Source organism: Etheostoma spectabile, chromosome 2 (assembly GCF_008692095.1).
Source record: "Etheostoma spectabile isolate EspeVRDwgs_2016 chromosome 2, UIUC_Espe_1.0, whole genome shotgun sequence".
Taxonomy (NCBI): domain Eukaryota; kingdom Metazoa; phylum Chordata; class Actinopteri; order Perciformes; family Percidae; genus Etheostoma; species Etheostoma spectabile.
Genome location: NC_045734.1, coordinates 21,193,376 through 21,211,361, shown reverse-complemented (window position 1 = coordinate 21,211,361; position 17,986 = coordinate 21,193,376). Strand labels below are relative to the sequence as shown.

At 41.0% G+C, this 17,986-nt stretch overlaps 1 protein-coding gene and 1 long non-coding RNA gene across 3 annotated transcripts in view; one reads left to right on the top strand and one right to left on the bottom strand.

The window, feature by feature from the left end:
• LOC116706670 (uncharacterized) overlaps nt 1-13,048 on the bottom strand; it is an 18,045-nt gene extending 4,997 nt beyond the window's left edge. Inside the window, exon 1 of the long non-coding RNA XR_004336296.1 lies at nt 13,039-13,048. This is a non-coding gene — a long non-coding RNA (uncharacterized LOC116706670). The remainder of the gene's footprint in view (nt 1-13,038) is intronic.
• LOC116706628 (adenylate cyclase 9) overlaps nt 1-17,747 on the top strand; it is a 35,784-nt gene extending 18,037 nt beyond the window's left edge. The window contains exons 2-11 of one of the 2 annotated variants that reach the window (XM_032543577.1): nt 4,491-4,690; nt 5,098-5,205; nt 5,628-5,902; nt 7,106-7,208; nt 8,020-8,237; nt 9,104-9,263; nt 11,083-11,225; nt 12,105-12,134; nt 12,727-13,012; nt 13,220-17,747. In XM_032543577.1, the coding sequence (XP_032399468.1) occupies nt 4,491-4,690; nt 5,098-5,205; nt 5,628-5,902; nt 7,106-7,208; nt 8,020-8,237; nt 9,104-9,263; nt 11,083-11,225; nt 12,105-12,134; nt 12,727-13,012; nt 13,220-14,275 (2,579 nt within the window). In that variant the 3' untranslated portion in view covers nt 14,276-17,747. Of the gene's footprint in view, nt 1-4,490; nt 4,691-5,097; nt 5,206-5,627; nt 5,903-7,105; nt 7,209-8,019; nt 8,238-9,103; nt 9,264-11,082; nt 11,232-12,104; nt 12,135-12,726; nt 13,013-13,219 lie in introns of both variants that reach the window. The other variant, XM_032543570.1, reaches the window with a different exon arrangement.
• Nucleotides 17,748-17,986: the final 239 nt, after the last annotated feature.

Sequence of the window (17,986 nt, the reverse complement as noted above, 5' to 3'; positions counted from 1 at the left end):
GTGTGTGTGTGTGTGTGTGTGTGTGTGTGTGTGTGTGTGTTCATTTGGATATATCACCATCCAATATGTCTCAGACAGGCAAATGCTGCATATTTCCAGGAAAGGTTGCATTCATTGTGTATAACGGGCTATGTCCTCTTTGAGGCTGTGGGTTGTATGTGCACTGTACATACCTACACACACACCCACACACACACACATGAACAACCAAATCAATCTCAACATTGTACAGTTGTTGTGCACTTGGAAGTGTTTGCAACTATACAAATAAACACAAAAAATAGAGACATTAACAATGGACACATTTATTTGTTTAATATTATTTAAAGTAGTCTCTAAAGTGAATATTCTGTAGTTACTGTACGTACTGTAATACTGTAGGCCTAATGCACTTATTGACACCTAGGTGACAAATTAAATGACTTATTAACTAATGATAAAAAATGCAAATGTGAATATAGATGCTTTGACATGGGGCTCACTGAATTGTCTCATTAGTATGAAAATTATGTGTATCATTTGCTAAGGCCTTTGCTGTCAACCAATATCAACCAATTTAACACCTGTGGGCGATTCTGGACTGCGATCATTGTACTGATTAGCACACATTAAATCTGCCTTAAGACCTTTCCCACAGGTCTGCCATATGAAAAGGGTATAATTGTGCGTGCATGCGTGCGTGTGGTGAGTGTGTACACCTACAGGTGTCTCTGTTTGTGTTCAGTAAATGTGGAGTAGAGGACTGAAATGTGTATCTTGACCCAAAAAAGCTGTCCCCAACAGACCGTACAGAAGTTAGACCTGAATGGAACCAACCTTAGAATAAGTTATCAAACTGTGCCGCAGCTTCTGATTTGATTTGATCCCCGTCATTAAAAATGAATTAGCTCTTAACTGGCACATTTAAAATGTTATATTATCAGATTTTAATGGAGGTCTCCTGTTTTCAGTCATTAAAAGCTGCAGTGGGTAGAATGCCAAAAAAAACACCAGAATTAGAATGAGACCTCTTCCTGCAGCTCTCCCTCTTCCCTCTTTGTTGCACAAGCAATGCATGAACAAAACAGCCAATAGGAAAGCTCTTATTCTCTGAAATTACCTATGATTGACCAAAGTCTCCCATTGACGGCTAGATTTTCTAAAGCCAAGTATAGGTGCAGAAGTCCAGTTTTCTCTCAGTCCACTTGAATTACAATTTGCTGAAAGATTACTATGGAATATTTGCCCAACGACGCCAAAAATGAAGTGCCTACCACAGCACTTTCTGTGGCAACAATGCATGTATGAAGTGTAACAGTATAAAAAATGTATAAGAACTGGCTTACTCTGGAAAAAAATCAAATGTCAAGCGTGGATAATAGGCACAAACTTTAAGTTGATGAAGCCACACCCAAGTCAGTAATTTTCAGGCTTTTCTCATGTTGTCACACGTAGTTTAGATTGTGTTGTGCTCCAAAAGTTGGCCAGACAAGATTTGAATAGGTGTACATACATACTGAGTGTGTGTGTGTGTGTGTGTGTGTGTGTGTGTGTGTGTGTGTGTGTGTGTGTGTGTGTGTGTGTGTGTGTCTGTATATTGTAGTAGCAGTCCTCAGCTGAACCCTAGCTGCTCAAGCCAGCTGGTATGAATAAATCAATAAAAACCATTGAGCTGCATTGAGACTTCAGAGTGCTGGTGTCAGTCTCTTTCCCAGAGTGCTGCCTTTACAGTGCCGAGAGAATATCAGTACACACACACACACATACACACACACACACACACAGAAATGCCCATACAGTATGTATGTGTGCCTATCCAAATCTTGTCTGGCCAACACACACACAAGCGAATAGTGTGTTTGAATGGCTTTGGCTGTACAAACTCAGTAGTGAAGGATTAGCTCTGTTATGCACTTGCACTTTATTGTCTAGAAAGTAGTTGACACTCAGGCGCACACACACACACACACACCTGCTGTGCAGAGTGTCAGTGGGAAAACTAAAATCTTTTAGTGTCTATTATGTCAATTCTTTCCTTCACAAGTCAAGGTCTGATTTAGAGTTTAGAGCAACCTGTTGATAAGTTTAGAAAGCTGAAATGGAAGTAGACAAGGAATGTGGGTTATGCGAGGCATGCTAAACTCAATGATCTTCAAAGTACTCTGGGTCTCTTCCTCCCCCTCGCCATCTCTTCGCCGTTTGCCACTCTGCTTTCCATACCTCCTCTGTGTCTGTGTCACTAACTCATAGGCATTTTGCTGTATGAGTGTCTGTAGTCATTGTTCACTACTCTACGTCTTCAGCTAGGGGATTTTCTGACATGAAAGTCAAAAACATTACGTGGCTTACTGGGAAACTTGAATAGAACAGAACCATCTTTATTGTTATTAATAGCACCTGTGCTTTTCTTAATCTGACAAAATGCTGGTCGTGGAAAAACCCTATGGAACACTAATTTTTCAACAAGACAAATCTTACAAGAAGCAAAAAAAAACTTTCAGCTTATTCACTTCTTATGTTATAAAATGTACTGACTTTGTATTTTAAGATAACTTGGGGGTACACAACTCTTGCTTCTGAGTTAAAGGACGGCAGACAACTGCAGTGAATATTTGTGTGTGTGGCGTGTGTGCGTGCATGTGTGTGTGTGCGTGTGTGTGTGTGTGTGTGTGCGCGCACACACAGTCGTGTCTGGCTATCTTTGTGGGGACCAGTCATTGACATAATGCATTCCCTAGCCCCTTACCCTAACCTTAACCATCAAACCTAAATGCCTAACCTTAACCCTCACCCTAACCCTAACCTAAAACCAAGTCTTATTACTCAAAAAACCCTTTAACGTTATGGGGACCAGCATTTTGTCCCCACAAAGCTGTCAGGTCCCCATAAGTATACTGTATTCACAGTTTTTGGTCCCCACAAATGTAGCTAAACCTGGTCCACATGCACTTGTATGTGTGTGTGTGGGTTAAGATCTTATAAATGGCCTTTGTCACCTGCTTGGCAAAGAACTTAAACCCAGAGTTAGAGCTGTTGTTGGCCTACAGGCTTAGAACGTCTGCCAAGTCGACACTGTCCCAGGGCACGGAAACACAGTGCTTCCAGACTCCCAAGATAAGTTCATTGTTAGAAACATATTCATAACTAAATTTATTTATGTAGACATGGAAGCAGAACAGAAATCTGTGGTGGAACTCAGTCATGCTCCTTGGTTCCAGGCAGTAGTAACCTAAACCTGGGGAATGTTTTGTTTTTACACCTTATGACAGAGTAGCCCTGTATCTGTCAAACAGTCATACACCATATCATAGAAATTATTGTAGCTTTAGTCCTGCCAATAATGATCAATTTGACTTTTTTAAGGCAACTTCTTATTATATCTTAATCCAGGGCTGGACTGGGGTAAAAAAGCAGCCCTGGACTTTTGAGACCCAGACCAGCCAACCACAATCAGCCGGACACCCCTCGTCCACTCCCCTTCAACACATACCAGTTTATACTAGCCCCTAATACTGCAAAGAGATGTTCTCCAGAGAGGGGCACCATCAACTATTTTAAAGGTTAAAAAGAAAGTACCGGGTTACTTTATGCCCTACACATGCTCGTCCAGTCATCACTGTGCTAACATGGTTAGCACCTTTAGCTGTTTGATCAAAGAGGCCAGCTAGCCAAGTTGCTGTGTGTTTGGACAGGCTGATAGCAGCTGGCTGTGGGCCACAACGCTAATCCCCTGTTTGTAGATTTCCTTGTTGGCCCCACACTAGTGTGAACATGGCCAGAGCTTTGGCCTGAAGTGCAAACATTGTTGGTGAAACACCCAGTATTGCATTACCACTTGCTTGTCAGTATGTTTACATTAACAAAGAGTGGATGGTGATCGGCTGATGAGGACATGTCTGCAACTAGCCACTATTTTTCACAAGCGAAAAATCTTTTTTCAAAAAAAATGAAAAATCACGAATGTCTGTATCTCAGAAGTTATGAGCGGCACTGTGTTGCTGTAAGATTTAAGTCACATAAACATCCAACAGTGTTTATTTCATAAGGAATTAAAAAAACACAAGCTAATGATAGCATCTTTGAAGCTATAACCAGCTTGTTTGGTGTTTGTACTTGATTATTTCCTTAAATAACATAACAGAATTACAATCACTAATTGTCCTGTAGATTGACTTATTGTTTCAGCATTGGATTAGTTTATGCAGTTGTAACATGGAGCAATCATCACGTTTGTATTTAGATTTGTTGGCAGGGAATTTTTGGTAAAGACACATTGCTCATTGCTTTGAGGTGGTCCAGCCTCTTGTGTTGTTAAAAGGATTGCGTTCTCAATGATACCATCAATAATGAAGCTTTTTAGGGAAGTATATGACCGTCTTTTTTGTGTGCTGCTGTTTCTTTCTTTTTTTTCCCCCCCTCACTTAAAATCAAACCTAGAAAATTATAAAAATCATGATCACAGAACAAAGTCTAAACAATGTGTATTTTTGTTTGTTTGTGCTTTTCTTCAGGGCTGAAAACCTACCTGATCTCAGGAAGGAAGTTGGAGCTTGATGTTCAGTGTGGCTACTCTCAGGTGGGACTGCCAAGCGGAGATTTTGTTGGGGTTAGCCTGTCCTCCTGTCCTCAGCCCCGCACACCGGACCTCATCCCGGGGGGGGCACAGGCTGCTGAGCCCCTGCTGCCTCACCAACTTCCAGACAGGATCAGGGTAAGTCAGAAAAAAAAAGTTGAGGGTGGAACTTAAAAGATGGCTACCTCTACTGTTAATTCTGTGATGTTTTCTATTCCCCCCCCCAAAAAAAAAAGATAACTGTTATAACTGCATTATATCACACTTTGTGGCCAAAAACACAGCTATGTATTTTAAATTAGTATTCATTTTGTTCTGTTTGCACCTTTTGCATGACTCCCAAATGTGATACACACACCAAGGTAATCGGCCTAAAAATCCGATTAATAATAATTTACAGTGAAAAATATACTTACTTATGAGGAAACAATATAACAGTGTCCACACTCAAACTAACTCCTATCTAAGTGTTGTTATATTTCAAATTGCTTCTGTGTGGTATGTTTTAATTTGTCAACCTCTCCACTGTCCTTTTGTCTCTCTAGCCTCCCTGTGTGTCCCGTAGTGTGGTCTTGTCTCCAGGGACAGAGCAGGGCGATGATGTTGCCGTGCTGAACGGCTGCCAGGAGGAGCACAAGACCAGCAGTGCCAAGGTACACACACACACACACACACACACACACACACACACACACACACACACACACACACACACACACACACACACACATAAGATACCAGTGTGTTTCAACGACTGAAGGATTAGCTCTGTTATATAGTGACAGCTTTTGTCTAGCACTAGTTGACACTCTGCCACACACACATTAACCTTATGTAAAGTGTGTTGGTCGGAAAACTACAATTTTTCAATGTCTATTATGTCAATCCTTTCCTTCCCAATCCAAGGTTTGTTTTAGAGTTTAGAGCACACTGTTGATACATTTGTCAAGCTCCCCTTTAAGCATTTCACACAATCATTCTCTGTGCCCCTCCCTCTTTGTGACCTATTCTTTGTTCTTCTGAATCTTGTCCCTTGCTTCTTCTTTGTCTTCTTCACCTTTTCCTCCCAATCCAGTTCATCCCAGGTCACAGCCCCAGAGCAGCCAACGGTCTCCTGAGTCCCCCGCTGGAGGACCCAGTGCGAGCCAGCCAGAGCTCTCTGTGCGACATGCTCCAGGAGAAAGAGAAGAAGACGAGCACTAGTACGGGGACCGGCACCAGTCTAGGCATGGCTGGAGGCACAGGGGCATCAGGCACGGGAATGGACCACTCCGCCCTGATCCAGCTGCGTGCCAAGAACTCTAGAGAAAAGAGCGACGTCCACTTTGTGGATGTTATCAGAGAGGACAGGTAAGAGGTTGAAGGTAGAACTTATTAACTGATAGTGTGATAGAATGAGTAGTGGTGAAGGAATCCATTTGAATGAATAAGATGTCATGTTTTTATTTTAACTTTCCAAATAAGTAAGCATTAATTATATAAATATAGACCTCTTTACATTTTTTTCATCCTTTCAAGGTATGTATGTACACACACCAGTTGCCAGTCTATCACAAGGATAAAACATAGCATCTGACATGTCTTCAGAGTGTGTTAGGAAACACACAGTTATTGTCATATGATAACTTGGAAACTTTACATTCAGAGGCCATAGAATAGGCTGCACCAGAATACGACTGCTGTGTTCAGATCTGCCCATACAGACAGGCAACGCAGGGTTAAAAATGCCTTAAAAACCAAGTCCCAAGACAGAAAAGGTTGAAAAATCCCTGATGGAGAGAATGCAGTCTGCATTTTTGATTGACGTTTTTTGATTGCAGGTTTCTCTATAGAGCTCCACCTACAGCTTCAGAATAGATATTTGGCAGCTCCTTTGTTAACTTGTGTCTGACTCCTCGTTCGGTCAGACTGCAGTTTCCTCTTTCTCTGTTCCTCTGACAATGCTTTGTTACATCGCGAGACCTGATATCACGCAATCCTTCCTGACGCTGAGTCCGGCGATTTGCGGGCCAAAAATTGCAAGGGTGGTTTTTCCGCTCACAGGCGCTAGGTGAGAGTGAGACGACCACCATTCAACCCGAAAAAGTCATATAACCATTCCAATAACTCCAAAGCTGTCCAGTTAAGGTAAATTAAGCTTAAAAAACTTAATAGTTCCCCTTTAACATCTACTCAAAGTAGGGTAGATGGGAAAACTAAATTTAATCGTCTGAGATGGGCAGGCCATGTCAACAGAATGCCACAATCTCGATTTCACCACTTAGTACTACGTGGAGCATTGGAACTCGGCATATGGGTAGACCTAAACTGTGTTTCAAGGATGTGTCAAAGAGGGATCTCATAGACTTTGACATAAAACCTGAGAGCTGGACAACACTGTCACGGAATCGTGACCAATGGAGAACAAGCCTCTACCATGGCAGAGCATATGACCAAGATAAAAACCTACAGAAACTGAGGGAGAGCCGTCTTCGCTCAGCTGACAATAATTAATATGTGATAATATGTGAAAAGCACCACGCATTGTCATTGTCGTTTTTCTGTGGTTCACAGTCTGATGAAGGACTACTTTTTTAAGCCACCCATCAACAAGATCAGCCTCAATTTCCTAGAGAGACCTCTGGAAAAGGCCTACCGTTGCAGCTACAAGGAGGAGGTACACACACACACACACACACACACACACAGTTAGTTAGTTCCACTTGGCCTGCATTGACCTCTCAGCCTCGCAGCCCCCTGCTGTTACACCACTGTTACTACAGAGCTCAAAAACACTGACATTCAACCTCTAAGTTAAGTTCATGCAACTCTACAGTGATACACATTAATGATTAGTCTTTGTACTTGTACGGGCTGTGACTTTCTCTCTAAGCTGTAAAAGGAAAATTCTTGATTATGAGTAGCTTTGCATTTGTTTCAAAATTTCTCTTTATATTTTAATTTCTTTTCTTCCACTTTTTTTTATTTATATTGTAGTTTAGAAGATAGCTTTCACTGTGGATTTGCCTTATTATGTGTTTCAGGTTATTTTTGATAAATGGTTTGTTTTACTTATGTTTATTTGACAAGATGGTCTCAATTTGCAGTATACATACTAGGGTTTATAGTGTACGCATTGGACATTTATAATATTCAGTATTTAAGCAATAAGCTGTTTTTAAATCAAGCAGTATCATAAAATGTCACTTTATGAGGTTTTTTAACATTAATATGCATTTTGTGGGACTTGCTCTAGTGGCTTTAATTCTGCACCAAGGCTGAATTTCGAGAAAGAGACTTCAGATATGGTATTAGGGGACCACTAAGGTTTATATAAAAGCATCCAGAAAGCACCATGTCATGGGAACTGCAGACACTCAAATAATGGTACAAAACCTGTGTACGCGCAGTGTAAGATGCAGGCATGATTTCTCAAAAAGTATTGAGCCACTGCTTCCTCTTAGTTTCACATCCCTGTTCCCTTTCAGGTGAAGAACCAGGTGCAAGTGCAGACATTTGCAAGCTCCACCTTCAGCTCCTTCCTGGATGTTCTCCTCAGCTGTTTTGTCTTCTTGGCCCTGACACTGGCCTGCTTCCTTCCACCTCTGGTGAGCCCGGCCACCGTGGGCCCTCCAGCTCCTGCTGCCCTGGCCCTGGCTCCCCTGGCTGGCCTGTTGGAGCTGGCCTCCCTGGTACTGTCCATACGGTAAGAAGGCAGTGTGTATAAGATAATACATTCTTGGCCCCAGAACTTGACCATTTTTGTAATACAAAAAGACAAGGAGTCTTTATTTTCTCTGAAATGTCCTTTAGGCTGTTAATGTCAGTGCTGTGCCATCAGGGCCCTATAATATCTAAGTGTTTGTTACAAATTGAGTGCTGTAGTGCTTTGTTGGATTAAAAGCCTACATCTCTTGGGACTCAGTGGCACAGAATGAATCATCGCTGATAGACCATCCCACAGCACCACAACTCTCCACTGAAACTAAAAGAGAGGCTTTAATTTGGTGGTTGGCTCCCACACCACAATGGATTAACTTCCCTGGTCAGATGACTGGCTCATGTTAATTGTTTTGTTAAGGAGCAGTATTGGCTCAAAAATTGGCACGATGACACCCTGGTACTAGGTAGAGTTCCAAAACAAGCAGACCTTTTTACTTGGAATAACCAGTATTTAAAGTGCTTAAGATTTTTTATGTATCTTGTGTTGTGTTCTTTTGGGCGTGTGAAGGCATTTCTGTGGAGAACATTTGGAAATGAATTTCTTTTCAGTAAATGCCATGTGAAAATGGGCACTACATCTTTTATCTTTTAGTTGGTACTTAGACCGCACAGTTGTGATTTAATAATGTGTCTTAATAATGAGTGATGAGAGTCTGCTTCGGTTTTTCCCAGACAATGTAGAGAGAGAGTAATATGGGGAGAGTATTTCTTTTTTCGGTTTGGATTTTGTTTGTGATGATGATTTCGTTAGTAATTTAGAATTAACTGATCTTCTTTGGAGTTGTGCTGCTGGAAAGGTCTCCTCCTAACAACCTCTCCTCTCCTCTCTTCTCCTCTTTTCTCCTGCAGAATGGCCTTCTATTTGGAGGAGGTGATGAACTGTACCCGCTCCCTGCTTCTGGTGGTCTCTGGATGGGTCCCCCGTCACGTGATTGGGGCTGTGTTAGTCTCCCTCCCTGCCATCTCTGTCTTGTCCCACCTTACCTACAGCGTCCAATTGCCCCTCCAGGTAAACATGTCTATTGGTGGGTTGGTAGGATAAAAACTGGAAAATGACTGTGTGTGTGTGTGAAGAAAATACACTGTCCTGTAAGTGGGCACTCACAGCACTGTCGGTGATGCACTATATCTGTCATTGCTTTTTACTTCTATTTACCAATATTGCTGCTCCCGCTGCTGCCAGCACTATTACTCCGTCTGCAATCACTGCTACCATTAGGACACGCACTGCAGCTGATTATACCGCTCCTACTCTCAGTACTACTTTGCCTCTGCTGTTACAAGGGTTACTGCGCTTATGATTACGACGAGCATTTTTTAAGCTACAGTGGTTTGCCCTCACTGATATCTCTAGGCCATAATATGCATAGAGGAGTCGGGCCGTTTGAAAACTTGCCCATGGTGGTCTGAATCCAGAGATCCTTGGAGACCAGCAGAGCCATTAGGTGTTGTTAGCTCTGATAGGAACTGTGAAAGGAAAACTTGCTAGGGGGTTTCTAGTGGCTTGCCTGTGGACCTTGGCACAAGAAATGCACCAGACATTTCTTCTTCTCTGAGTCCGTGTGAGAAGGTTTAGAGCTGCCATACTTTGGAGCGTTTTTGTGCTGTTTTGAGTCAAGGCCAAATCCAGCTTTGTGTATCCTTCCAGCTTTGAGCCAACGGCTGCTTGCAAGATGTTTTGCATTTTGATATTTTGTTTTTCAAGAATTTTCAACACTCCATTTTTCTATCCATGTCTCTCCTCACCCTGTCTTTCCTTCCACTCGCTACATCTCTTCAGGGCATGCAGATCAAAGCTGTAGTCTCAGGGAGGGTTGTTAATTAGACATGCAGTTTTCTGGACCTCAATGCCTTTGAAGATATACAGTGTTTGGGGCGGAGTGTAGGAAAAAAAGATTTTATCCTGTCAATGTAATCCTTAACTACCTGTGAATGTCACCAAAACACTAGTCTCGAATTGCCAGACCTTCTTCCACAGCGCTGCAGAGGAGGGTCTGGCTAGTCCCCAGCATTCCAGGATGGGAGAAAATGTGCTCTGGTTTATTGGCATTTCTTTAAACCAATCACAACCATCTTGGGTTGTGCTAAGTGGCGGACGCAGGCAGGGTGCTGCTGCAAAATAGCCTCGGGAAGGAAGTTTTTTTGGTGGAACATGTGTACTTAGGGAGGCGAGATCTGGAAATGAAATGGCTGAGTTTCCTTTAAAAAAGTATGGTATAGTTTGATTGTTGTTTTCTAGCTCGGAGGATGTTTCCCAAATCGACGTTTAGAATGCCAAATGCCATTCATGTGATACTTTATCATATGTTTTACATAAAATAGGTTCTTCTTCCCCTTTTCTGACCTTAAAACAATCTTTCAAAACTATTATTTGCGATACAATATGCCCTGACATAGTTTATATTTGATTTGACAATACAATACATGCAGAGAAAAGACAAAAGCAAAAGTTGTATTTTACTGGGTGAAAAATAACTAAATGGAGATTATCTTACAGGCAGTTTCCACCGGGTGCGTCTGCGCTGCGTTCTGGGCACGTAAAGACACTAAAGTTTCAACAACGTACCAATATTACACTACCACACCACAGTTGAGTCAGAAATAAACTCAAGTTTTTTTTCTTTATTAAGGTGAAAAAGTGTTACCCAGCAGAGCCTAATTACCATAACTGTGGAAAACCCGTCCTTTATTTATTCATTACCTCTCCTACTTAACACACACAGGTCCCTCAAAAGCTGAACTGTATTGTGTTTCTTCTATTTTGCTTTCACACTATAGTCCTCTGTTGCTTTCTTAAGTAAATTTAATGACTAGCCTCTTTTCCCCAGGTGACCATGTTCTTATGCTGTGCCACCATCCTGGCCATCATCCAGTATTGTAACTTCTGTCAGCTAAGTTTTTGGATGCGCTCAGTCCTGGCCACTGCAACAGGGGTTGCCCTGCTGCTGTTGCTGTACAGCCCCTTGCACAGGTACAGGTGAGCATTTGTTATTTGCACACATACACAAATACCAAATGCAAATATACGGTAACCACACACAATTTAACAGATACACACGCTGTGTATAGACAGACAGACATAGTTACACTATCCAGGGTATGCACTTAATGTGGCATCTCACATTTAATTCAATTGAAAGTCTGAGCTAGGGCTGAACAATATATCAATATATTCATAGTATATCGATATCGATATTGATATAGTATCTATAGTACCTACATAGCACCAATTATCAACCCTACAATATTGCCTCAGTTATTTCCATATCACCTAGCACAGCTCTAGTCTGAGCTTTGTTATTTTAATTCAAGTGAAATATGCAGTCACTGATCATGGTGCAGTAGTATTAAATTTATAAATATATATATATATATATATGTTTTATATGTTACTGTATATGCAGTATATAAATATGTGTGTGTTATGTATATATACTGTATATATACTACAAACTGTATACATACTATATACTGTGTATATATATATGTATATATTTTTATATATATATGTGTATATGCTATATATATTATATATATTATATATATGTGTGTATATATATTATATATATATATTTTAAGTTTATGCAATCCTAATCCATCTCTGTCTATGATAGTCTCAATTTTTATTTATACAAATAGGTAACTATTCTCAAACATTGTAACTAATCTAGTTGTTTTGGTATTACATACCTATATTTACCTGATCTCAGCAAGTAAAGAGGATTTAAAATGATCTGTCTTATATACATGATGTTTGTTCATGTGTGTGTGTGTTGTTTGTGTTATTGCATGGGTGTGTGCATGTGACTGGCCCTTTCTCTTGACTGACACCACTCTTGTTGTCTTTCAGCTCCAGTAATAACAGCTTGCCAGTTCATGGGTGAGTGTCTCCGTGGAAACAGCAGGGTTTGATGTATGAATGACATTTGAAGGGTCAACAGGGGCGACAGCTCTCTTTTATATTTTTCATAACTACACCTCTCTGCTTTTTACTCTGTCCCATGCTTTTCCTGGTCTTCACTTTCACCTATCCTCCTCTCTCTCTTCCTCTGTCTCTCCCTTTTTGCACCAGCGGTAATGGCTGTTAAATGTCACTAGTGGTGGAAATGACTCATGAGTATTGGGTTTGATTTTTTTTTAGGCAAGTGGATGAATCTCCCTGATGAAGTTGAACATTGGAAGAAAATTGCAAGAATTACACTCATTCATTTTCGAGGAACTGACAAATTTATTAACGCTGAACTGGAAATATTCCCTATAATCGGACAACAAATTGTGCCACAAAATGCCAGTTGAAACACCAGTAGCTGTTTTGTTTTTAAGTCTTTAAGTGTGTGGTGGATTCTCCATTTTCCATTTCATCTGTCCTCTTAATCCTTTTATTCATTGTCCTGCTCTGCTGTGCTTTTGGTTGCTATTCCTATGTTCAGCTTGAAACAGTCTTTCTCTTCTTTGTTTTTTTCTCCACCCAGACTGAATAGCTCCACATCCAGTCATGGTGGTTCAGCATTAGACACTCTTGGCGCTGAACCTCCCCGACAGCCTCTTGACCTTTTGATCCCGGAGGCTGTCCTGGCCTTCTTTCTGCTGCTTCTTCTGGTCTGGTTCCTCAACCGTGAGTTTGAGGTCAGCTACCGTCTCCATTACCATGGCAATGTAGAGGCTGACAAACACCGCTCCAAGATCCAGACGATGAGAGACCAGGCTGAGTGGTTACTGGGCAACATCATCCCCATCCATGTTGCTGACCAGCTCAAGGTTTTTGTAGTTGTTGAAACAGATACGCTTTTTTACTTGTTTTTTAATCCAGAACACATGATTTTAAGGAATTCCAAAAATACATCTTATTTTTTTCGTGAATAAAAGAGATGAAAGATACAAATCCTAACTATTGTATCATCACAATCATCATAATTATTTACACATTGTAGTGTTCTAATAAATTCATTTCATTGTTTCCCTAAGGTGACACAGAGCTACTCCAAGAATCACGACAGTGTGGGCGTAATCTTTGCCAGTATTGTAAACTTCAGTGAGTTCTATGAAGAGAGCTACGAGGGTGGAAAAGAGTGCTACCGTGTCCTCAACGAGCTAATTGGAGACTTTGACGAGCTCCTTCGTAAACCTGAATTCAAAAGCGTGGAAAAGATCAAAACAATCGGTGCCACCTACATGGCGGCGTCCGGACTCAACGTCCGGCAGTTGGCGGAGAATGATGATGACTCTCTACACGCTCACCTCAGGGAACTTTTCAACTTTGCCCTGGAGATGATGGGCGTCCTGGACGACTTTAACAAGAACATGCTGGGTTTTGGTTTCAAGCTCCGAATTGGATTTAACCATGGGCCGCTGACTGCGGGGGTGATTGGCACCACTAAGCTGCTCTATGACATTTGGGGAGACACAGTCAACATTGCCAGCCGCATGGACTCCACTGGGGTGGAGTGTCGGGTGCAAGTGAGCGAGGAGAGCCATGCTGTGCTCAGTGCCATGGGCTTAGAGTTTGACTATAGAGGTACAGTGAATGTTAAGGGCAAAGGTCAAATGAGGACCTTTCTGTACCCCAAAAGTGGGGAAAGTATATATCAAGATCGAATGGAGCTGGGCACCAGGGTTGGACCCTCGTCCGTGGCATCAACAGCCCATAATACTTCAGAATCTGTTGCCCATGCAGCAGCTCTTCCCCCCTCTTCTTCCACTCCTCCTTCCTCCTCTCCTTTCACACTCCCTCCTCAACCACAGAGCGCTATAAGGCCTTCAAGAGCTGGGTCTGAGCCTGTCCAAGCTAAGTCCACAGAGGTGAGGGAGGAGGGATATAGGGACCCTCCACACCACCCTGGGCAGTCTCCTGCCACAGACCTTCACCTCCCTCCACACTCTGAACTGGGCCAAGAGCCTAGGGCAGCACAAGTGCCCTCCCAGGTGCAGCCTGCTCCTCTCGCACTTCAAGAAGAGGAGGATGAAGAGGTGGAGGCCAACGAGCTAACAATACTCAACGAGGAGTTTTATGCCCGTCTCTGATCCCTCCTCTTCTCTTCCCCTGTCTTCTGCCCCCCTGCTGCCCCAGCGGCTGACTCTCCAGTACCGATGCAGGTGCAGGGCAGGAAGTCCCTTCCTTTAGGCGTGGGTAAAGTGTCTTCGGCAGATGAAGAAGAGGGAGTTTTTCCACTCCAACACAAACAGTGGCTACAGTGGCTATGAAAATGGCTGCTACTGTCTTTCATGGTAATGTTGTCTGAGTGATGGGGTGGGTTAGACCTGTGTTGAGCACAGCAGTGTATAGGGAAGAAGGCTGAAAGGGGTTCAGAGAGAAGAACGTTTTTTTGGTTTTGTTCTTGATGTTTTTTCTTATTCATTTTTGTTATCAAGTGCCTTCAGGACTAGAACAGTGAACAAACAAATATGAATACTGAACAAAGTTTTAACAATCTTAGACTACAGAACATTCTGTGGTTTCTTACTCCATGCTTTTATTTTCAATGGAAGTATTTCTTTAAAAAAACATCATTGTGCCATATCATTTGTTTTAACTTGATCAAAGTCTAGACCTTACTTAAGGGGAAATTATTTTAGATTCTATATAAGTGCCAGTGCAGCGTAATGGGCTAAGCAGGGAACTATGGGAAGAATGAGGGAATACATTAAGCAGTGTTAATTTGTTATTCTGCTTTGACATGAGGGCTTAAAACAGTATTCATTTGTGCTAGTCTCTGTAAAAGGGGACATGCTACAAAGCAGGCGGCACAAATTTTAGTTTGTGTAGCAGCTAAATGCACATTTTAAGCACATGTCTTGCACAGTGTTTTGTCGACCACTTGTATTTAGTAGTTATTACCGTGAAATAGATTTTAAGAACGTTGACAGAGTTCTTGTCCGTCACAACAAATACAATCAAAAGCACAAAATTAAATCAGTTAAGGGAATATAGATATGGAGGAAAAGGTGTTTTTTAAACATTGAGTTAATGAAAAACGCTGGAAGGCACTTTAATTATACTTAAAGTGATACTCCACACAAGATTTGTTTTTCGAGTTTGACCTGTACTGCTTTTTCATTGGTCAGAACCACTCCATTGGAGCTCAATCATAGGCTAGACTGAAAGCCGCTGTGCTGCGTAGAGAGAAACGAGAAATAGAGCAAATAATGAACTTGTTGCACCTACCTTTACTTAGAGAGAGAGAGAGAGAGAGAGAGAGAGAGAGAGAGAGAGAGAATGACATTCAACAAAGGTCCCTTAATTAACATTGGGCACTAGTAGCAAATCTTTATCAAACATGAGGAAATGGTGCATTTGTTGGGGACTGTATTCAGTGGCTGATGTTGTATGTTGTGTATGTGTGTGAGTATTTATAGCAGCCGGACGGTGTATGTGATATTGATTCAAAATGAAACACATAGCCCATGAATCAGTGTAACAATGTTGCTTATCAATGTGCTGTTATTGTTTTTAATAACAGAGCTCTAAGGCACAGAGGAATAAGACATATCAGACTATACAGACAGTACTTGTTAGTAAGCTCAACCGATCAATTAATTAATGGTTTTGGTCTTTTCATGGAATTTGTTAACCATAAGAAAAATACAACAGACTTATCCTTTAAAGCCTACAGTGGAGTGAGAGTTTGATACTCAAAAGATGTTGAGTGGAGCATCACTTGAAGTGGAACTGTGAGGGAGAATCAGTCTTTAGTTATTGATAGATGGTAGGGCTTGGTCCACATTGCTGTTGGTTAAAGTGTTAAAGCGCAGATCAAGTTCATCAATCAACAATTTCTATGGTGCTGTGTTTAAAACCTCACACTCAAATGTAGTTCCATTTGTTGCCTTCATCAATGGAAAAAAAGAAAAACATTGGTCAGTCCATCACTATAGATTTATTAAATTGTTAAGTATTGTCTGGCTTTAGCTTTGTGATTTGCTGTTGAAGGGGTAGGACTTTTATCGTTATCCTGCCACAGCCTTTATACGGAGAAGGCCCTCTACTGTATCAATATACATAAATTGTGCCACTTTAATTGAGTGATCTACAGGTGCAGTGCAACCTAAACTAGATGATTGTTTTGTGGTGCCTAAAAAGTATGACTGTATTTTTTGAGTATTTTGGTTTTCAGAAAGTTTTTTATCATGCTGTTTTCATGATGACGATAGATTATGACTGTATGTTTGAAAAAATGATGCTCGTTGTGCACGTTTTGCTGCAGTTATTTTTCACAAATTCCATCAATTGTTTTTGATCTTTTCCATTTCTTTTCATCAACCGGTAGACTGGAATAGCGTGGTGGTGGTGTTCTCATTGAATAGCTGGCACCTCTGTAGTTCTCTTTGCTCTTTATTCACTTCATGCTTTTATCTTTACTCTTTAAAGCACTTGTTTCCCCCTTGTACTTTGCGTGTATGTGTGAGAGAAAGATATTTAATTTCTACTCCAATAAATAAAATAGAAAATATCACTGTAATATGATGCAAAGTGATATCAATCAATTACAAGGCCACTGTTTATTTTGCTGTTGCTGCCTTATCTGTAGTGTAATTAAACGCACAAAGCTGCATTCTTTAAGAAAGTCCTGAAGTTTGAAATCTGTGTAATGATGCGGCAAACATATACAAACCGCCACATATTTTAGAGATCGGTCAACATTTGGGCTAAAAAATCTTGCATTGAGAAGCTATGGCCACACACATGAAATGGAAAAAGAAGGAACCCTCTCTTTGTATGTAGCCGTCTCCATCTGTAGCATAAAATGCATCTTTGTTTACCTCCAAACATACACAGCAAATGCATTTTGAATTAGGAATATACAGGCACATCTCTCGTACTCTTGTAGTGCATATTCTCAACATGCTCAAGTTTGCCAAAACCTATTAAACCATACCACACAAAGTTATAAAAACAGATGAGAATATCAGGTGTCAGGTTTCAAGGAAAGTTTTTCCTCTACATTTGTGTCACGTTGGTAGATAATCGTTGGTGATTGATTTTTTTTGGCCATGTCCTTTGGCCTTGCTGTAGCCTTAGCATGCACACCAGTAACAGAAAGTAGCCATAGTAGATTTTAGATGTGGAGCTCCACAGGCTGACGGGCACACCACAACTCCAGTAGCGCACATCTGTACACACGTATAAATAAAATATTCAAGTGAACACTGCTGGCTCTGTGATCTGTGATACATGAGGGGAGAAGTATGTGCGATCTTGTTTGCATGGGAATGAATGATTTCTTTTTGTTGCCAGATAAACTACATTTCAAAGTTGATTCTGCACCATGCTATCATCTTTAAAAAATGTAATTTCAATATCATTCTTTCTACAATTATGTTGAACATTAAGCATGTTTTGCCAACACGCAGGATTCTTTAAATCACTACGCTTTGCTCATTTAAGGTTACTTGGATTTTACCTTTCTCTGACAGTGTATTGATAGATGATGTGTGTATGACAAGATCTGTTTTAGTTCTGGCAGAGGGAAATACCTTAGAGGTCCAGCGCTCCAGTAAAAAAGTAATGAATTTAAGAAAACAGCCAAGTGCATTGAGGAGAGGTTTAAAGCATTCACTCATCCCTTTTTTGTTTAAGGAGTGTGATTCTGTTTATTAGATGGAAAAATAGGGGAACGAGTGTTCTATTAGCACTTGTAAAAATCATCACAGAAATAAAGCATTGCCTAATCACTAATTTAAATGGTGACAGCTCCACATCTTTGTATTACAAAATATAAATTCAACCCGTATGTG